The sequence below is a fragment of the Carassius carassius genome, chromosome 31 (genome assembly GCF_963082965.1).
Source record: "Carassius carassius chromosome 31, fCarCar2.1, whole genome shotgun sequence".
NCBI lineage: Eukaryota > Metazoa > Chordata > Actinopteri > Cypriniformes > Cyprinidae > Carassius > Carassius carassius.
In genome coordinates this window covers 5,358,205-5,381,047 of record NC_081785.1, presented here as the reverse complement: position 1 = coordinate 5,381,047, position 22,843 = coordinate 5,358,205, and the positions used below count along the sequence as shown (strand labels likewise).

The following is a 22,843-nucleotide window of genomic DNA, read 5'->3' as shown; positions in this document are numbered from 1 at the left end:
CTGTGGAACAGTAGCTTCAGGACGGTTCCTCTGTCTTCAGACACTCCAAACACAGAATATCATCTTCCGAACTCAACATGCCTTGAACATTTTTCAAGTTCTTGGCAATCACAGTTGACAGGGCCCTCGGTCTCAAAACAAATAATGTCGTAGTTTAGGGATCAGAACTTATCCCTTTGACCTCACAGTTGGCTTTATCTCACTCAGTTAAACGACCTAAGGAGGTTTCTAAATCCATTTTTAGATCAACAAACCAGATCGCCCTTACTTATGGCAGACAAATCACTTCAGATGTTCTTAGACATAGATAGATAGATAGATAGATAGATAGATAGGTTGTGAATGCTATCAAAGAACCTTCCAAAGCATATTGATTTTTAGATGTATCTGTCTAGTCCATAAATACTGTCCACATCAAGTCAGAACATATGAACGGTTGACTTGAGGTGTGTGGTCTCCACATAGGTGGAAGTGGGTTGGGTTTTTGGAAATGGATGTTTTGAACAGGGAGTTTCTGGAGGGCATGAAGCCGGTCTTGCACAGCGCCCCCCACATGAAGCGCAGAACCGAGGGGCTGAGGATGATGAACACCCAGGGGTCGATGATGGAGTTGACCGAGAGGAACCGCAGCGCTATGAGATCAGTATTCTTGCTGCCTTGTGGCTTTCCCATGGAGTTGATGTACACACGGATCTAGAGAGAAGAAGAAGGTATTCAGAAGAGTCATCCATCCTTAACCACAAATGGCTCTTTCTTTAAAGATGTTGTCATAGGCAATGATTATTCCGAGCACAACACTGTGAGATTTGCCAAAGAAACCAGAGAATTATGAAGAAACTTATCTGGTTTCAATAAATCATATCAAATGTCAAGCAGGAAAAATGGATATTTATTTTTCAGCAAAAAATATTAATTTTTCAGCAAAGAAAAAATCAACAAATACAGATCTGATTTCTGATCAGTGTAGACATAATAAGTTCACTCTAATATGATAGATAGATAGATCATTTAAATGTTGCGTAGCGCTGCTAGCACTAACTGTAATGAAAGCATTGTGGTGAGATATGCGCAGCCTCTGTATACATATACTCTCTGGACCAAAGTATAGTTTCGCATTTATGAATTTAATAATTCATGTCATTTTCCACATCCCACAAATCATATGTAATCTGTTAAGTGAGAAACCATTATAATAGTTGGCATGCTTATAAGCTTATTTATCAATATTAATGACAGCAACGTGGCTGTGCAAGAGACTTATCAGTCATTTCTCACATTGATTCCAATTTAAGGAGCTTTTGCTTATACTAAGATTTCAGCTATAACTGAATGAGACAAATATGTGGGCACATAAGATTTTGGGTGTGCAGAGCAACTCAAAAACATAAATAAGAGTAACCACAGCACAGTCTGACAAAACCTGGGTTCTCTCTTTCTGTCACCCATGCAAGCAGTAATATATAACCCACTCTCTGTCTCCATCTTGGACTTCCCATCAATGAGTCATAAGGTCATTTTAAAAACTTTGGATCATTTTAGTTTATTCTCATAAAAATAACAGATGAATAACAGAGCAGAAATGATTCATATTCTTCCTATTTTCCTAAGTGTGTTTATTTCTGCTCATAGTCTTTTATCACAAAAGCCTTTTGTTTTATTTCTCTACTACACACAAAAATGCAATTTCACTAATTTTGACATAAAAAAAAAATTATAGTGTTGTTTGGTCAGGAGAACTGTTTTTGCAGACCGTCAAGTATGATGAATATATCACAAAATTCGCACTGCATTTCATCAAACTGGAAAACTAATGTGTGATTATCTGTAGACTACAATCAAACACTTGTAGTTTGATTTGTGTAAGCGTAAGGATTAAAACAAACAAACATATATTTTTTAAAAGTTTAGTCAAGTTTATCAGTGCAAATATACATAATAAATAAAAATATTCATATTTTTCTCACATACCATCAAATCCTAAGAAAGTTATTATGAAATCTGATTATTCTGATTTTGCGCAACCTTTCACCAGACTGGAGCCATCCATCATTGCATTTACCTACTAACCCGTACCACAAATTTAGTCAATGGGCTTCTGGGATGTGAAATTATATCACTTTATTATTGTCCTTAATAAACTCAATTCAAACCAGTGAATCAGCAAGTTTGCAAAGGGCTCTGAGTCATAGGGAGCCACAAATAATAAACTGTAATACTTTAATGTCTTTTCACCTACTGTTAATTATCGTTTGTAAATAATTAATGTAGGTAGCATTGTTCCAGATCACTGAAGGGTGAGTGAGGGGTGTCTGAGTCTGGTTTCAGCGAGACTATAAAACAATATCAGTCTGTTACTCAGCACCTAGAGTGTTTGTGTGTGACATCCACACCTTGCTTTACACAAGAACTAAATAAAACATTCAAAGAAAAACACACTCCAGCTATCTAAATCACACTGAAACGTATCGTTCCAGAAACTGGGAGATGAAATGATTATGGAAAAATGTCATGTGCCACCAAGATCTTGGCTTTGTTCCATAGAAACACTAGATCTAAGTGAGCTGTAGTGTCATTTTCAAAATGCTAAATGCTTTCATGCACTAATAATGTTTTTTTTATTATACCGGCTTCTCTAAGATGGGTCTAATCCTTTTAATTTTTATAACCATTCCACTCGGTCAGTGAACATGCAACTAAATATGTGGTTACTTAGAAACCATAACATCCCCATGCCCAGTGACACGAACTATAATATAGAAGCACCCATGATGTTGTTTGATTTACTTTTATAGATAGATATCATGATCGTGCAATTTATCGCAGTTATTATAAATTATATATTAACTGGTTTTAGTCAAGTCAACCTAAATACGTAAATTTATACCAACAAAACAACTTTTTATGGGTTTAAACAATATGTTATATTAATATAATTTCTTTATGGTTATGATAGTAATAATGATATTAAAGTTAAGTAGTGAAATATTAAGTAGTTTAGTGAAAATCTGGTTTAAAATGTTTACCTTTACTTTTTTATAAATAGTATATTTTAACTATACATATATATATATATATATATATATATATATATATATATATATATACTTATCTTTCTAAATGCAACTTATCCTTAACTTCTACAGTCTTGAACTCGTACATTTTTTTGTGAATTTACTGCAGATCACTTTCATTCATCCTAATAAGATGCTTTAAGTCTTACCATTAATGGCAGGGAACAAATGACAAATATGACTGTCATGAAGACCAGGAGAATGAGATGTTCCACCTCCTCTGCCCATGAGAAGTACCTCCTGTCCCTTTTACTCCGGGTCTGCACTGACCCTCTGTTCACTTTGCGCCTCCGGTACATTAACACCAGATGGTAAACTACAAAACAGTTGCATGCCACTGTAACTATAACAATAAGCAGCATCACAGTGGCATAAACATTGGCATAAACCCGATCCTCCATCCCCTCTGGATTCATGGCAATAAAGCACCATGTCCCAGGACAGTATTGCACATATTTCCCAAAGCCTGCAAATGGCATTAAGCAAAATATAAAGCAGGCTAGATAAATGCAAGGGATGGTGATGTATCCGCAGCGTTTGGTGACGTGCCTCCCGTAGTGGTATGGGTAACCGATGGAGAGGCACCGCTCCAGTGCCATTGCGAGGAGGATGGAGAGCGTCGCCAGACTGAAGAAAGTCATGGCAAATCCAAAATATTCACACACCGCACGTGTCTCACTCATCCCAACTAGTGTGGTGTTGGTTAAATATGCAGTCTGCACCAGGGGACTGATCGAGCAGGTTCCCATTAGATCTGTAATGACCAGAGTGGTCACCAGCAAGTGGAACAGAGACTGTCGCTGCCGGTTCTTCTCTTTCCTCCTGCGGAACTCCAGGAGAACCAATGCAACCAGATTCCCAAGAACTCCAGCTGCAAACATCATCGCGCTGATGGCCGGGCCACCGTTCTGCTCCACGCTCAGACTTTCAGTACAGGTTTGGTTTTCTGTGCCCATTACTGCCAGAGATATACCGAAACTCCTCTTGTAGATCTTCTTGGAAATTCTCCAGGCTTCCTTGAATTAGCTTAGGTTGGCATGTTTAAAAGCAAAGTTAGTTCAGTTAGTCTGTTCTTCTTGCTGGGTGTAGAATCTACAACACTTAAAGGTGGTTCACCAAGGTAAAGGAATGGAGCTCATCAGTGTAACCATGGTGTGTTCCAAAATACAGATCCATACAAGTATTTCAATGCGTCTGGAGTCAGACAGACTTGCCTCTTAGCCTGCCCCATGCTCTTGAAGGCAAAGAGGCAGTGGGAGAACGTAGTGTGAGCCATGAGTTCCTCTGTTGAATGAGCTGTTGGCTGGTGAAACAACGTCATTGTCTTGACCCCACCCTCCACACACACACACACACACTGATTCAGACACAGCAATGAGAAATTCGAGCTTCCTTTAAACCTCATGTGCCGTTGAGACTTTACTTCCTGACTGTTTGGGGTCCTGCACTGTATAAAAATAATAATCATCAAATAGCTTTTATGATGCTAAAAAACTTTCTAAATAGTAAGCTTGAATGAGTCTCTTAAGGCTTACATGTGCTATAAGCAGTTGAATGTGCCTTTAAAAAAGACTGATCTTTAAAATGACCACTATTTTAAAATGACCATCATGCAACCAAAGACTACATGGAAAGAAGGATCCCAAATAATCGGTGACTTAAAATTATTGTTTTTAAATGTTATAATTAAATTGCATATTATTATTTATAGAATTATTAGACCTTATAATTAGATTCCTCTAGCTATGACAGACGTTTATGAATGCTGAGTTTTCCATGGTTTGTAAAGTTGGGCATGTACAGATCTGAGATCCCAACATGCTGCTACGCGTTTAAGTCTGGCCAGAAAGGGATTTTTGTGCTCTTTTACTTTAGGGCTACCTGGTCCATTCTGTGCAATGTTATGTTTCATGATATGATAAAACAGCTTTGACAATAACATTTGATTTATACTGCTTTGTTTTTAAATGTCTTGTTCATATTATTAGCTATTTAGGCATATTTCCACCCAAGTAATTAAATTCTTTTTTTTTTCTTGATTGTGAAGCTTCTAGTTGTGTTAGGCCTACATGATGGCTGTATTTGTAGAGCTCTCCTTCTGTACCATATTGTCTGATGTTAAGAAACATATGTAAACACACTAAATGCTACAGCCCAAATGGTTGCAGCACAAATAGCTTGGCTCATGCTCATATTGACTGGCCAAACATGCATTTGAACATGTCATGAAACAAGGAAACCTTATTGTATAATTTATGATTATAGGAGGAATAAATGAACCAGACAAGTCACTTAAAACAATAATAGATAAATTTGAGCTGTAGAGGAGTGATAAAAAAACTTTAACTTGCAGGCCATTACTTGCATCTATGGTGGTCAAGTTAGGTTTGGTGTTATTTGTTTACATCTTGCACCCTCTACATGCCAAATAAGGTACTGATCTATTTCTATATTTACTTTTATTCAACAATGATGCATGGAACTGGGGCCCGTTCTTCGTACGTCGCTAACTCAGTTAGCTGGATTTGATTGTTGACGATTTGGCGTGATCTTGGATCGTATGGTCGTATGGAGTATCGTACTGATGTAGAGAGTATCGTACTGATCCAGGGACAATAATTTAAAATAATAATCATTAAAAAAATTATTTAAAAATAATCTAAAAATGCTGTGTAGTCCATAGCAGCCTACTATAGACACAGCCAGTTTTACTCACTGAAATATTTATTTGTCATAAAATTATTACTTCATAATTGTATTAGAGTCTTACACACATGCTATACAGATAATAGAGTTGTGCATTATTTTGAGTGATGACTGCTATTATAAGAGTGGCTTGATGGAGTGCAGGAGATGCAGATAACATGATATTGACCCTTAAGAAACTTTCATTAATGCTGTCACGTAACAAATCTGTCCAAATATAAAATGAAATGAATAGATAATTTCTACATTGAAATAAAAATGTAAAGAATGTACAACTATTATGAATTGCGAATATAAATAATTGGGAATCATGAAAAAAATTCTAATAAAATAAAAACATGCATCTATTATCTGTTTCATGTATCTATTATAACATTTATGTAGTTTTGTTTGCTTGGCTGTTTCCTTATAAAAGTCCAGAAATTTGTCAAGTTTTTCGTCGGGTGTCATTTTAAATTATATGACGTCATTACATTGCTGTCTTGCCACCAGCCAATCGCTGCACTGCTGATCATGGTTTCGAGTATCGATACATATCCCCTTTTAAGACAACACATGAACGCGCAATTATCTCAGATAACTCAATCCAGCGATACTAATCATACACAACAGGTGTGTTCGAAGAACCCAATTAGCCGGATCATGATTAGCACGATGATATCATCTTGGATGTGTCATTTGATCTCGGATGTAATAAGCGACGTACGAAGAACGGGCCCCTGGTCACAAATGACAGCAAATACATTTATAACGTACGTTATTACATGTTATCAGAAAACCATACCATTTTATATTTATTTATTTATTTATTTTTACTCTTCGTAAGACTAATTTACAAAAATAAAATAATTAATTGATAAAAATAAATAAAATAAAAACTTTTCAAAGGTTTCATTAACATTGTTCTGAGTCTGACTTACAAAACTTTCCCCTGTGCTCTACAGTCCATGTTTCCAACGAGTGATCATTTCTCTTAGCAGCAAATGCTTTAAGTCACTCAAGATCAGATTCTATTGCAACCAGAGATTGATTGCTTCATTTTTCTTGTAAAACACATTTTGTTTTCAGAAGAATTTGTTAGAAGAGAAGTTTAAGCCAGGGCACAACTCAGAAAATCCTCTTAGTCTATCTTGACTTTATGGTTTGTGCCTTATTCCTGCATACGTTATTTTATTATTGTTTTATTTTTCATTTCATTTTATTTTATTTCCAGCTTCGTTATGATCCCATTCCAAACAGTGTTCAATATTCATATAGGAATGGCCACTAGATGGCATCACAAACATGACCGACATGTAGTGATCGGTTCTCAAGATGAATGCACAACGACGAAATAAAAGAAAACATGAAATATATGACTATTTGTGTATGGGCCTGATTTTTTTGTCAAAAAATAATAAATCATTTATACAATATAAGAATCATACACAAAGGAAAGAAAGTATGTATTGTGCAGTATTCACAATGCAAATGTGAACACAATAGTAATTTAACTAAAAAACGAGCACTGTGTAGCCTATAATGAGACTTTGATGAGCTTCAGCGGTGATTTGTGACACTAATCCATTTGTTATCTAGTATTTACACTCCTAAAATGAATTAAAGTGGATCTAAAATAGCCTATAGTTCTCTTTCAGATTGAATAATTGGATTAAAAATTGGATTAAATCTATCCTTAAGCAATTATCACTAAACTGCCAGGTAAAACAGGAAAAACAACAGTAGCGATTATCCAGAAAAAGCTGAATATTTACCAGATTAAAATATATTATTGTATAATTATATTAATTTTGTAAAATAATGTATTAGTTATTTAAAATAAAACTTAAAACTAATAATATAATATATATATATATATTTCCCTTAAAACCTATATTTTATTAGATATTATTATTATTATTATTACATTATATTTTAATTATATTTATATTTCAAATTATATGACATAGCCTACACAGAAATGTATTTATATAAATATTATAAAAAGTATTAGATATTAATTTAACATAATTCGCAATAAATTTCGACATTGAATAAATTGTTAAAACATTTTTTTGGTGTCCCGTGTGTCACCCGTCAGCCAATCGTCGTCCGCGTGACCTCCCACAGTTCCTCCCGTTTAGTGCCTGGATCACAAACTTCCAGCTTCATGTCCATCATCACCAACATCACCGCGCGCTCCAACTCATTCAAAGTTACGGAGTGTGCCGCGTGAATAAGAGCTGCATGTGTACAGCTGTTCATTACAATGGCGTGGGACAAAATAGCGCTCTTCTTTTTACAACTTTCATGGACAGTTCAGCATGTCACAGCCATTCACAGACATGACATCTATCCACATGGGATGTTATACGGCGATGTAACTCTGCAAGAAGGGGACGATGAGACTTCTGAAGTGACCACGCTCACCAAACCCATGTACTTCTATGAGACGTCCTTCACTAACTTATACGTGAGTACATAAATGTCTGGTAATGTTCTATCTATCTATCTATCTATCTATCTATCTATCTATCTATCTATCTATCTATCTATCTATCTATCTATCTATCTATCTATCTATCTATCTATCTATCTATCTATCTATCTATCTATCTATCTATCTATCTATCTATCTATCTATCTATCTATCTATCTATCTATCTATCTATCTATCTATCTATCTATCTATCTATCTATCTATCTATCTATCTATCTATCTATCATGTGTTTGTGTGTGTATGTATATATAATTAAATTAAAGACAGTGTGTATGTGTGTGTGTGTGTGTGTGTATATATATATATATATATATATATATATATATATATATATATAAAACACAGTATATTACAACCGATCAGACTTTATTTAAAAATTGTTTTTTTAATTACCAAGTTTTGTTTTGTTTAATTAAAAGCCAAGTCTAAGTTTTCCAAAAATGTAGAAACATTTATATTGTAAATTAAAAAGGATTTCTTGTTTGTTTGTGATGAGCATGTCCCTCTGGGAATATGAATAAACTGTAAAAATGTTTTCATTATTATGTTATGTAAAATTTGTATTAAATGTCTGTATAACTTGTCAATAATCTCTGTAATTCCTTTATTTATTTAAATTTTTTTCCCATAAGTTTTAACATTTTCTTTAGAAGTTTAAATGTAAGAGTTATTTTGTATTATTAATTAAATTCAGAGTGGTCAATGCAATGAGCTTATTGCTGTAAATTGTAAATCTGATTTTATTCTAAAATAAATTATTAGAATATGACCCCAGAATTTGATCATTATAGATGTCTCTCTTCTATTTTGTGTCTCGTTCCAGGTGGCCACCAATGGAATCATCTCAACTCAGGATCTTCCCATGGAGAAGCAGTATGTAGATGACGACTTCCCTACTGACTTCCCCGTCATTGCCCCCTTCCTGGCTGACATTGACACCAGCAACAGAAAAGGATCCATCTTCTATCGGCAGACAGAGTCTCCTACTGTGCTGAAGCGGGTGGAAGCGGATGTCAAAAGAGGCTTTCCAGATGCCACGTTCACCCCAACTCATGCCTTTATCGCCACCTGGGAGAATGTGTCCGCTTACGAGGAGGTCACCCGCAGATCTAGCCCATCCAATCGGGTAAGAGAACTGCCAATAGTGGTACTAAATCTGACCCTGAAGGTCTGACTTTACCCAAGCTCCTTTTAGGCCAGGGTTCTCAAAGCTGGTCTACTGTTTTCTGTCCTAATCTCAGGCACAGAGGGTGTCTGAACATACAATGGCATCTCCCATTTACCTGCTAATCTATCCCAGAGTTTATCATTTAACCTGCAATTGAATTGCTCCTAACTGTCCCTGTCACCACTGTGATTAGATCTTTTTCTTAACACCTCACATACCAAAGAAATGCTTGGGAAGGTTTTAGGTGATTAAACCACAGTGTTTCTCAGTGGTCTGATGGGCTTCTTAAATCCAATATAGCCTAGTATTTTCATTCAGTGTTGTCAAGTCAATCTTTATGACTATCCAATTTTACGCTGGACATTAAGCACATTACCTGAATTGTTAATTGAACAAAGTCAATCAAAATGCCCTAAAATCAAACATTTATTTCTAATTATATTATATTTTAATATAATAAAATATTGTAATAAAATAAAGCCTATATTTTATAATTCAGTAACATATAATAAAAAAAATTTTGTGCTATGGTTTATAATTATACACAATTGGATGTTGCATTTTGTATGCATTTAGTATTGATTGGTTGGAGTGCATAAAAGTGCACTAGTGCATATAAGATTTTTCTTTTCTTCAAGCCTCTAGTGCACATTTGGCTCTGTCATCCAGAAAGCTGAGCAGAAACAGCCACACTGCTCATGAAGTATTATCATTTGTTATTCATTGGTCCAGGAAGCAGCATTTCTACTCTTGTTTGGTTTGTATAAGGCCATGTTCATGTTTGTGTCCTCAGAGTAAATATTATCAGGAATTTCACAGTACTCTACAGCAGTGGCTCACAACTGTTGGATCTGTCCTGATCATATAATCATGCATATTTAGGATTGCTAAAAAATAAAAATGATTATCATTGTCTAAAAAAAAGAGATTAAAACAATCTTTTATATATTGTTATTGATAAAAATACAGTGCGTCCATCAAACCAAGACATTTTGACCCAAATTAATTTGTTGCTTAGAAGCTAGACAAATGGTAGATCGGTTGAGACTTATTAAAGAGATACTCTACCCCAAAATGAAAATTTTGTCATTAATCACTTATCCCCATGTCGTTCCAAACCCATAAAAGCTTTGTTCGTCTTCGGAACCCAATTTAAGATATTTTGGATGAAAACAGGGAGGCTTGAGACTGTCCCATAGACTGCCAAGGAACTTACACTGTCAAGGTCCAGAAAAGTATGAAAGATGTCGTCAGAGTAGTTTATCTGCCATCAGATGACTTTATTCAACAATTCCTTTGTCAACAGTCTCCTCTGTGTCTCTCCACATCACTGTATGCTGCGTATTCTCTTCTGTGTCAGCCGCACCACAAGGATGTGCTGTTTTCATTCAAATCAAAGCATAAATTCCCATAGAAACAGTGCATCCTTGTGGCAACGATGGACTATTCTGAGGACATCTTTCATACTTTTCTGTACCTTGACAGTGAAAGTTACTTGGCAGTCTATGAGATAGTCTCAAGCCTCTCGGTTTTCATCCAAAATATCTTCAGTTGTGTTCCGAAGACGAACGCAGCTTTTACGGGTTTGGAATGACATGAGGGCAAGTGATTAATGAAGCCACTGTTATGAGGTATATCCTCACAGTCAAAGCTAAAATTGCCACAAAGCATATACTAAATACTAGTATGGTATTTAGGCTGTTAAAAAATAGATATCATATTCCACATTTAGATGCCTAATACTTTTTTGAAGAAAGCATATCCTTGAGTTGATATTCTATGTTTACACTTAGTCTCTCCGTTGAGAGTTTGCTGAAGCTCGGTCAGGGGGTCAAAATGATGGAAATCTCTGGATGATATCTTATGTTAGCCTTTGGGATTTAAACTGCTTTATCTAATCTTGTGTCCCCTTCAGTGCCCAGATGTCTGTTTGTCTGCAGACGTCCTGTGGATGAAAGAAGTAGGGGCTAATGAAGGTGATAATCCATGAATGGAAGACACATAGTACCAATTCAGTTTTCAGTATTCAGTATCTATCTATCTAAGTATTCAGAAAATGAAAATAATTTGTCTGTTAGGCATGGATGCATTAAATTGATTAAAAAAAAGTTACAGTAAAGATATGTATAATGGTACAAGTTATTTATATTTAACATAACAATTCTGTTCTTTTGAACTTTATCTTAATCAAAGAATCCTGAAAGAAAATTATATAACCGTTTTCACAAAATATTAAGTAGCAAAAAGCAGTTTTCAATGTACTAACCCTGAACCTACCCCTAAACCTAACCCTAACCCATGTAGTTACCTTGTATTACCAGAACTTTCTTATATAAATACACTGTAAGTACACTATAAGTACATGTACGTACACGTACTGTAAAATAAAGTGCAACCACTATTTTTAATAATTGAGCACCTTTTTAGAATGATTTCTGGAGGATTATGTGAAATTGAAGACTGAAGTAAAGGCTGCAGAAAAGGAAGCTTTTACTGCATTTTTGATCTAATAAATGCAGGCTTGGTGAGCATATGACAATTCTTTCAAAAGTATTTAAAAAATATTTATTCCTCTAAACTTTCAACCGGTAGTTTATATAAAATATACATTTATCAAAGCGTTATGAAGAAAGAAAATACTGTAATATTGTTGTTGTGATGATGATGATGATGATGATTACTTTAATAGTATTGATGTAGTACCATCTCAAGTACATAAACCTCTTCATTGTGGGTTCTTAATTTTTCTTTTGGCACTATAACATCTTTAAACAATCTTGTTTATGGGTGTGTTTCTGCACTGCTTCAAGGCAGTGTGGTCCTGCAATTAGGAGTTTGAAGCTGAAGGCAGCAGGGTTGGGTGAGGGGATCTGGGAGAGATGCATGCTGGGGAATGAGGCAGCCCGAGGCTCTCTGAAAGCCAGATGAAGCATTGTCTCTCTGGTATTGGGGGGTTGTTTTGTGGAGGTGATGGCTCCAGTCGGGGACAGCTTGGATTACTAAACAGAGGAGAGGAATTTCACACACATCCTCTGCATGTGTACATGAGAGACTGGAAAGGGGGAAGGCATCTTAATATCCGTGTTGAAATGTCATTCGGATATCTTGCTAGAAAAGTTTACTTAAAGGAATAGTCCACCCAAAAATTTAAATTATGTCATTATTTATTCACCCTCATGTCATGTCCGAACCTGTAAGCACTTCTGTTTTCTGTGGAACACAAGAGAAGATGTTTTGAAGAACGTGGGAAACAAATGGTTTCGGTTCCCATTGACTTCCACTCTATTTTGTCCATACAATGGTCAATCGAAAGTCAAATTTGGTTCCCAACATTCTTTAAAATATCTTATTTGGTGTTCATTTTTGGGTGGTCTAACCCTTTAAGTCAACATGAAATCAAAATAGACCAAATTTGTTAATAATAGACATTTATTGTCTTATTGGGAATAGTTCATCATTACTCTGAAAATAATTTTTGTATAATAATTTCCTATCAAAATGTAATGTAACTTTCCCCATTTTTACAGCAACTGGATCAAGCCTCCTTATTTATATATTAAATATTTTTCAACTTTTGCAGTTGCAAAAAAGGATAGTAGGGCAGTGAACTTTAGCTAGAATCAGTGTGTTGTAATCGTTTATTAAAACTATGAAAAATGTTTTAATTGAAACAAAGCAGAAATAAAGATGAAAAACCTAAACTTAAAAAAAAAACAGAGATGGTACTGATGTGGGGAACTCCTTGTAGGGGGCACATTTGGTGAGTTACAAGGCTTTTAAAACCAGTGAAGTTGTTAGAAACACCATATTTGGATTTCTCCGGTGTTGTAGTTGGTCGAGGTTTCCAGTACTGATTGATGCACACACAGGAAACAAATCTCTTGGAGACCACTTTGTCCAAAAGTAAGGAGAAGGAAGTTCTTAAGTAAACTTTTTTAGATAGATTTACAGTATATAATGGAATATTTACAGGTGATATGTCTTGAAAGTTTTATTACCTTCTAAAGTGCTGCACAGATTCTGGAGCCCTGAGTAATGCTCTTCTTTCTTCTAGGTAAACACATTCCAAGTGGTGCTTGCATACAACGAGAGGGATACTTACGCGCTCTTCCTATATCCTGAGGATGGCCTGCAGTTTTTTGGGACACGACCCAAAGAATCTTACAATGTCAAAATTGAGCTTCCAGCTCGTGTTGGCTTCACCAGAGGAGAACTGTCCTTCCTCTTCTTTTCTCGGACAGAGGGCCCGTACTACAGCGTCACCAGCAATGAGCAGTCCGTCAAGAACCTTTACCAGTAAGCGTCAGAGGAATTACCATTTTTAATAAAAGTTATGATAAAATAGCCTTTTCTTTCATAAATATTAGAGCAAAAATACTCAGAATCAAATTTGTTTTATTATATTATCATTAGATTGTTATTGATTTGTGTTTGTTCATAATAAAAATCTAAAACAACATTAAAAAAAACAATGTGAAACAATTTTACAATGTGAAATAACTTTTCTCAACTTTTATATATTTTAAGATGTAATTTATTCCTGTGGTGGCGAAGCTGAATTTTCAGCAGTCATTACTTTTACCTTCAGAAATCATTCTAATATGCTGATTTGATGCTGACATATACTATGAATATTACAAACAGTTGTGCTACTTTATATTTTTGTGGAGACCATGATGCATTTATTGTTCAGGATTCTTTAATGAATAGAAAGTTGGAAAAAAATGCATTTATTTAAAAATACAAAATCTTTTGTAACAATATACATGTCTTTACTGTCACATTCAATCAATTTAATGCATCCTTGCTGAAAATATTAAATTTCTTTAAAAAAAAAAAAAGAAAAAAAGAAAAAAAAAAAAGAAAATCTTACAACAGTGTATGTTTCCCCAAACACTGAAAACAGGACATTTAATTATTATTTGAGATACATTTATTAATTTATATTAAAATATTTTATATGTTTTATATTATATTATAATATTATATATTATATTATATTGTATTATAAAAAATATTAATGTAATACATTTCTTTGATCAATTTTAAAATATTTTAATTTCCATGATTAAAATTGTAATTGTATAATGTAATATTATAATTCTCCTCAGAAAAGGAAACATTGGAGAGCCTGGAGTTTGGCTCTTCCACATTGGAAACAGATATTCCTTCCAGAATGTTATTCCTGCACAGCATGAGGCTGTTTTAACCAAAGCTCCCCCAGTCCTGGTTGCTGTGTTCCCTGATGAAGACTACACAGAAACAGATGAGGAGGAGTATGATCCCATTGATCCAGACTTCCAAGATCCCACCACAATGGACTTTCTTGAGCCAGAGCAGGACTCCTCCCTCCTGGAGCATCTCAACCAGAAGGTGCCTCTTGGTCAGTCTCCGCCTCAGCCCTCAGATTCTGGTCCAGGCGAGTTTCCTCCGCTGGATCCCCATAAACTCCCCTCGGAGGACGTGACCCAGCCTCAGCGGCCATTACCAAAGCACGCAATTCTGCAGGTGTACCCGAACCGAGTAAAGGATGTCCCACCTCACGCTTCTGGTGGTCAAGTGTTCAGTGTTGAGGAGAAAGTGGATTTTGACTCTGGAGGTGAGAGTTAAATGATTGTGATCCGTAACCAACCTTTGCTAAGCACCGCCCTAAAGATTTTACTGACCAATCGTACTTTAACAACTGTTGCCATACGCCATCTCAGTAATATTGTAACTTTGGCTTGTTTCTAATGTTTGTTTGTGTACAGTATGTTTTATGTGTTTAGGTAGCAGTGTTGTAATTGTTAATTCAAATTACTCATTCAAAAAACTAATTTTTATACAACAAAAAAAATATTTTCTGAAATTAAGATAAACCTGAAATAAAACAAAATATAAATATTACATGAAGAAATTTTGAAATATATATATATAAGTGAATAAATAAAATATTATATATATATATATATATATATATATATATATATATATATATATATATATATATATATATATATATATATATATATATATATACATACATATATATATATATATATATATATATATATATAATAAATAGTGAATTAATAAAAGTGAAAAATGATAAATGAAAAAAACGGAAAAAAACTATTACATGAAATTAATGAATTAACAATTAAATTAAAATAAAATAAATAAAAAATGCAAAAATGCTCATTCAAAATATTAACATTAGTATACTAAAATACTGTTAGCAATTATCCAGTAATATATCTGACTAATATTAAAACCACTTTTGTCACATTTTAATAAAACATTATGCTATTTATGTTAATGGAAATTTCCAGTTTTTCTTCCAGTGAGATGTTCTTTAAAGATTCAGTTAGTCAAAATAACTGAGAGAGTGGAGCTTAATATTTTAGTTTCACAAATTAAAATATACTTTAATGTTAGCATATTGGCTCATAAATTACACCAGCACAGTTTAAATTACCCTGTATTGTACAAAATGAATTTCAAAATTCATCAGTTAAAAACAAAAATCGTGAAATTCCCATATATGGGCATGCAAGTATCATTAAGTAGGTCTGTCGTTTTTTTAAAGCACCATTACTTTGATTTATATATTATTTGATTCAGTGTTGTGACTGACTTGGACTTCCTATTATTCAGAATAATGATCCATCTAAACAATCCAGAGAGAACTCAAGATTGCGTAGGAGTTTAACCTATGACTTATGACTGAGTTTGACTTTACTAGCCTATTTAAGAGCAATTTGTCTCTCTTTCCACTCTCTCCTGCAGTGATTCATTACTCAACCGATAATAAAGAGACATGTGAGCGCTTCCAGCAGCAGTGCAGTCAGAACGCACACTGCACAGACTATTCCACCGGCTTCTGCTGTCACTGCAACTCAGGATTCTACGGAAACGGCCGTCAATGCCTGCCAAACGGTAAGACTGCAGCGGGAATGCTGTAAAAATAATAACACATGACATGACCTTGTTCTAAAACATTTACAGTACATCTCTGGGGATGTATTACAAGTGTTTCTCTTTCCAACACAGTATTTTTCAGAGTAAAGATGTACCGTATATTTTTGTAATGCAAAGGATAAAATTTTGATTTTTGCACACACTTTTAAGTATGCAAATTCTATACAGTTGTTTCCTGTCAAACTTGGTCTTTTACTGACTGCTCCACTTGCGTGCTGCTGAGTGGCCACTAATTGTCTGTAATTGGTGAAAACTTGTGTTGTGGTAATACCCAAGACTTATTCCACAGTCTTTTTATTAAGGGTTGTGGCTGCCACACTAATTTTGTGGGAGGTTTTATGTTGGAAACGCTTGATCTTTTGGAAAGCCTGAGCGGATTTCCCTAGTGAATCATTCGCCGGCCCTCATGAGGCAAGGGTAACAGGATCTTTCCAAGACAGTGACATCACATTGGCCTTGTCTGACTGTAATTTACCTGTGACCATCGACTCCATGACTAAGTGTGAAAGAAATCTTGAGCCCTGTTTCAAAGTGTCACGTCTGGCTTGTGCTGAATGACAGACGTTTGTGTCTGAGAGAAAATATTCAGTGGAAAAGCTTCCTCAGCTGTTGGATATGCATGTGTACACAGTAGGAGCTTTGTGTGGCCTTTGATGGAGGTGATGTAGAGGAAAAACTATCCAAAACCACTCTGAAACAGCTGAGTAACTAGAGAAATTGTTGCTTCTGAGAGCACTTTGTAAATGAAAAAAATAGTTCACCCTAAAATGAATGTGCATTTAATGCTTATTGTAACTTCTTAGATTTAGTTCTCGACTCCAGATACTTGCAGAAAAATCATTGTGAGTTTGGTTTTTTGATCTTGTTCTCAGGTGCACCTCTTCGGGTGAATGGAAAGGTCAGAGGGACTGTACTGGTGGGGGACACAGCAGTGCAGCTGGACAGCATCGACCTGCATGCCTACATCGTGGTGGGTGACGGACGAGCGTACACTGCCATCAGTGAGGTCCCAGAGCCAGTGGGTTGGGCCCTCATGCCCGTGGCCCCTATTGGAGGCCTGTTTGGTTGGCTCTTTGCCCTTGAGTTGCCAAACAGCCGTAATGGCTTCAGTATCACCGGTGAGGCCGTCATGTTCTCCTTTTCTACTGCTTTCATGGTGTAGAATGTTTGTTAAACATGGCCTCCTGCTGAGAGATTTTAGGCTTAGAGGCTTTGTTTTCACTAATAGAGTCCCACAAGGGCTTTGCTAGTCTGATATTCATCGCATCTACTCAACCCCTTCCCATAATTTAAGTCAGGTGCTCCATCATATACAACCCGAATTCCGGAAAAGTTGGGACGTTTTTTAAATTTTAATAAAATGAAAACTAAAAGACTTTCAAATCACATGAGCCAATATTTTTACACAATAGAACATAGATAACATAGCAAATGTTTAAACTGAGAAAGTTTACAATTTTATGCACAAAATGAGCTCATTTCAATTTTGATTTCTGCTACAGGTCTCAAAATAGTTGGGACGGGGCATGTTTACCATGGTGTAGCATCTCCTTTTCTTTTCAAAACAGTTTGAAGACGTCTGGGCATTGAGGCTATGAGTTGCTGGAGTTTTGCTGTTGGAATTTGGTCCCATTCTTGCCTTATATAGATTTCCAGCTGCTGAAGAGTTCGTGGTCATCTTTGACGTATTTTTCGTTTAATGATGCGCCAAATGTTCTCTATAGGTGAAAGATCTGGACTGCAGGCAGGCCAGGTTAGCACCCGGACTCTTCTACGACGAAGCCATGCTGTTGTTATAGCTGCAGTATGTGGTTTTGCATTGTCCTGCTGAAATAAACAAGGCCTTCCCTGAAATAGACGTTGTTTGGAGGGAAGCATATGTTGCTCTAAAACCTTTATATACCTTTCAGCATTCACAGAGCCTTCCAAAACATGCAAGCTGCCCATACCGTATGCACTTATGCACCCCCATACCATCAGAGATGCTGGCTTTTGAACTGAACGCTGATAACATGCTGGAAGGTCTCCCTCCTCTTTAGCCCGGAGGACACGGCGTCCGTGATTTCCAACAAGAATGTCAAATTTGGACTCGTCTGACCATAAAACACTATTCCACTTTGAAATAGTCCATTTTAAATGAGCCTTGGCCCACAGGACACGACGGCACTTCTGGACCATGTTCACATATGGCTTCCTTTTTGCATGATAGAGCTTTAGTTGGCATCTGCTGATGGCACGGCGGATTGTGTTTACTGACAGTGGTTTCTGAAAGTATTCCTGGGCCCATTTAGTAATGTCATTGACACAATCATGCCGATGAGTGATGCAGTGTCGTCTGAGAGCCCGAAGACCACGGGCATCCAATAAAGGTCTCCGGCCTTGTCCCTTACGCACAGAGATTTCTCCAGTTTCTCTGAATCTTTTGATGATGTTATGCACTGTAGATGATGAGATTTGCAAAGCCTTTGCAATTTGACGTTGAGGAACATTGTTTTTAAAGTTTTCCACAATTTCTTTACGCAGTCTTTAACAGATTGGAGAGCCTCTGCCCATCTTTACTTCTGAGAGACTCTGCTTCTCTAAGACAAAGCTTTTATAGCTAATCATGTTACAGACCTGATATCAATTAACTTAATTAATCACTAGATGTTCTCCCAGCTGAATCTTTTCAAAACTGCTTGATTTTTTAGCCATTTGTTGCCCCCGTGCCAACTTTTTTGAGACCTGTAGCAGGCATTAAATTTTAAATGAGCTAATTAAGTGGATAATAGTGTAAAATTTCTCAGTTTAAACATTTGCTACGTTATCTATGTTCTATTGTGAATAAAATATTGGCTCATGTGATTTGAAATTCCTTTAGTTTTCATTTTATTAAAATTTAAAAAACGTCCCAACTTTTCCGGAATTCGGGTTGTAATAATATGTTTTCACTTTGCATGAAAAAGCCTGGTTTTTCTTTTTGAAAAACACCTAAATATTCATCAAGCACTAATATAAGGATCACAGCCCCCATCTAGATTTTGTTTTGTGATATTTGTTTGCAGTAAAACACCGCTCTTTAACGACCTTTAATCAAATTGAAAATGAACATTTCTGTTTTACAGGTGCCGAATTCACTCGCCGTGCCGATGTGACTTTCTATCCTGGTAACCAGCGTCTCAGCATCGTCCAGACAGCTACGGGTTTGGATAACCAGAACCACCTCAATGTGGACACTCATTTACAGGGCAGCGTTCCCTTCATCCCTCCTGGTGCAACAGTGCAGATAGAGCCATTTAAGGACACCTACCATTATTACCCTTCATGTAAGTTCTGGAGGAAGAAATTTGGGGAATAAAAATATCTGTCCATCTTTGTTTCTTTAATTAATACAGCCTTGGTGTGCATAAGAGACTTCTTTCAAAAACATAAAAAATTGTAACCACCACAAATTTTTAAATTATATTAGAGGTTGTGTTTGAGAATGGCTTAGATATAAAAAAAAAAGAAAAAGGAAAAGACAATGTGAGCTAAAAAAAATCTCCTGTCTCCCCTATTTCCTTTCAGAGGAAGCTGTGTCTGATCTTGATGCACTCTAAATAAAAGTCATTTCTCATTTTGTTGAACATGAGGTTGCTTAACAATCAAATCCTGTGGGATTTTGGGTTTGGAATTAAAGCCCAAAGTTTGTTGTGAACTGCTTTCCTCTAAACTCTTGCCTTTTTCCTGTTCTCAGTGATTACCTCCACATCCGTGCGTGAGTTTACAGTCGTCTCCGCTGAGAACGGAGCGGAGACCCATACTTTCCAGGTCAAACAGAACATCACGTACAGGGACTGCAATCATGGGCCCCGCAGTGGACTGGAGATGCAGGAACTGAGAATGGAACGTATATTTGTTATGTATGTCAAAGAGGAGCGCATCCTTCGATACGCCATCACCAACAAGATCGGCCCTCTCGGAGGTAGGCTGCCAGCACAGTTACAGGGTATGAATACCCTGCTGAAAACACCACAATTACCAGCCACTGTTTTGACGTGAATATGCTGATGTCCCAGTCAGGTTTAAAATGGAAGTAACAACAGTGTATTGTGTTTTTTCAGAACCTGACTTCAGAACTAAATATTAAACCTAACTATCCACAACTAGTTACTATTCCAGGGTGAACTATGTGAAACAATTAACAAGATAACCCAAGATTATGTAAACTCAGGGTTTGGAATTACACTGGCTTAACAGTTTCAAGTGTGGGAAAAGCTTTTCTATTGTTTATTTTGTCGTCTTCTCAGTTTCTGTGGAAAATCTGCATAAAACCTTCCATACTTAAGTCTCCCGGTATATGGCCTCCTGCTCATCCTTCATTTAGACTGACCCTCATTTTTGGCATACTTTTTCTATTAACATGCTGAGTGATGTGGCACTGAGATGTCTGGCTCTCACAAAATCCCATCATGCGAAATAGGAGGTCTAAGATAACCCCCCCCCCCCCCCCCCCCCCAAACCACCTGCTGCATTCTACCACGGCCCAGCATTAGATTGTAGACCCAGTGGCTGGAGAGAGAGGAGGACTGCGCTTAAAATGAGCTATGTCTGTGAAGTGAGCCTGTAGCATTTTATGGGGCTTTGTGTGTGCTGTTTGTCACAAATCCCTTTATCCAGCGACTTCCCTTGAGGAATAAATCAAACGTTTCTTTTTTAACCCCTCGGTTTGTGACCTTGTAAGGCTGTGTATATCCCAAAAAAGGTTTTAGTGGGACGATGGTGCATTACATTGCACTTTGTATGGCCCTATGGTTACTGGGTGGTTCTGTAGATGTTGACTTTAGGATGATAAGTGGGGTAGGGATGAGCATATCACCAGCTGTGTTGTATCTAGTTTGTGGGCTGAATAAGATCCTAGAGTTGCGCAATCGTCAAAACCTGATGTGACCTGCCATTCGTTTGCAGTGTTTATATGCAAAGGTAGAAAATCCCTGCACTGCATAATAATGAATTAAACCTTCACCATTAGAGGATAAACACATAAACTAAGATATCTATCTATCTATCTATCTATCTATCTATCTATCTATCTATCTATCAACCTAAGTTTTTATATATATATATGCAAGAGTATATTTTCAGAGGTAGGGATGTGCATTTGGGTCAGATCGTGCACTCTGAGAGTGTTTACTGTTTCCTGAGTACAATCTACTCCAGATGTTGATATGTAACCTATGAGTGTGATGAAATTCATACTGCTGTTATTATTGTGTTCACTCAGACAAAGTATCCATAACGGGGTGGTGGGTAGAGGAATAGTTGCGGAGTGATGTTGTGGAAACAGAAGGACATCCCGGAATCCCTGTACCCAAGAGAGCCATGCATGGTCTCTGGTTGAGGCTGGAAAACACAGCTGCCACCGTCTGTCCAGTGTGTTCGGCACAACTGACATATCGTAATTAGACCGGTGCTGACACATCAAAGATATTAGATTAGACTGAGGTGGATTCACACGCTTATATGTGACCATATATCATGTCATTATGGTCTTGCTGATTGTGAATATGAAGAGTATGTAGCTGGATCTCAGTTCTCAGTCATTTCAGACCATCTGTTAGAGTTTCCTGTGGTTAATGATATTTCTTTCCCACAACCTGGGCTGATGGAATTCATTCAGGGTCCCTTTAAGGCAAGGCAGTTCACTTGGTGGCCATCTTGGCAACACCTTAGAAGCAAACACAGCTCTTATCTATTCATTCAAGTTCTACATTTTATCAGTTCATGCATTTCCAGGGAATCAAACCTATGACCTTGGCATTGTGCGCAGCATGATCTAATGTGTGTGCTACAGGAATGCTTGAAACAATGTATTCACATATACATCGATGATATGATTCATTCTGCTTCTTCAGCAGCAAATCCAACTGTATTTTCCATGCTGGTCAAACTAATTTCTTGCATGAAAAAGCAATATCTCTATTTGACCGGAAAGTTAAGACTTTATTTATGGTAACGTTTTATTTTATTATTTTATGTTACTTTATTTTATTTTATTTTATTTTATTGAAGAATGATGAGAAATTGCTCAACAACAAGAGCCTGATTTTATAGCTATCAAAGCTTTTATTAAGCAGGTTAAGATAAAATACCTTTTACATTCATAAATTATCTCTTAAATTAAATGAAACATTATATACAGGACTGAAGGAAAATATTGAACTTTTCTTAACCATAGGGAACATTTTTAACTTAACTAAAGCATAGGTTTATGCTTTAGCCTACCGACAGGGTTTTTGGTAGCATGGATGGATGTTGGTCTAGAAACATGTCCTACTTGTGTAAATCAAATCATGTATGAGTCTTGGGTTTGTTCAAATGAATGTGTCGAACAATGATGGTCAGTGTGTTAGGACTTTCAATTGCTTTTCTGTTTCTTCTGGACCTTTAATGGGTCTGAGCTCCAAAAGCCCCCATCACACACTCATGACATTGTTGTG

General features: G+C 36.3%; 2 protein-coding genes across 3 annotated transcripts in view; one reads left to right on the top strand and one right to left on the bottom strand.

Moving 5' to 3' along the window:
* Window positions 1–414: 414 nt before the first annotated feature.
* Window positions 415–4,350, bottom strand: LOC132111895 (prostaglandin E2 receptor EP2 subtype-like). Its single transcript, XM_059519525.1, has 2 exons — window positions 3,221–4,350; window positions 415–693 (listed from the first exon to the last, which is right to left on the bottom strand). The coding sequence occupies exons 1-2, from the start codon at window positions 4,025–4,027 to the stop codon at window positions 415–417; spliced, it is 1,086 nt and encodes a 361-aa protein (XP_059375508.1). The 5' UTR covers window positions 4,028–4,350.
* Window positions 4,351–7,915: 3,565 nt separating this feature from the next.
* The window catches only part of LOC132111396 (nidogen-2-like), a 29,192-nt gene continuing 14,264 nt past the window's right edge, over window positions 7,916–22,843 (top strand). Inside the window, exons 1-8 of one of the 2 annotated variants that reach the window (XM_059518658.1) lie at window positions 7,916–8,229; window positions 9,081–9,383; window positions 13,480–13,721; window positions 14,537–15,024; window positions 16,194–16,343; window positions 17,258–17,503; window positions 19,490–19,690; window positions 20,101–20,328. In XM_059518658.1, the coding sequence (XP_059374641.1) occupies window positions 8,026–8,229; window positions 9,081–9,383; window positions 13,480–13,721; window positions 14,537–15,024; window positions 16,194–16,343; window positions 17,258–17,503; window positions 19,490–19,690; window positions 20,101–20,328 (2,062 nt within the window). In that variant the 5' untranslated portion in view covers window positions 7,916–8,025. The remainder of the gene's footprint in view (window positions 8,230–9,080; window positions 9,384–13,479; window positions 13,722–14,536; window positions 15,025–16,193; window positions 16,344–17,257; window positions 17,504–19,489; window positions 19,691–20,100; window positions 20,329–22,843) is intronic. The other variant, XM_059518657.1, reaches the window with a different exon arrangement.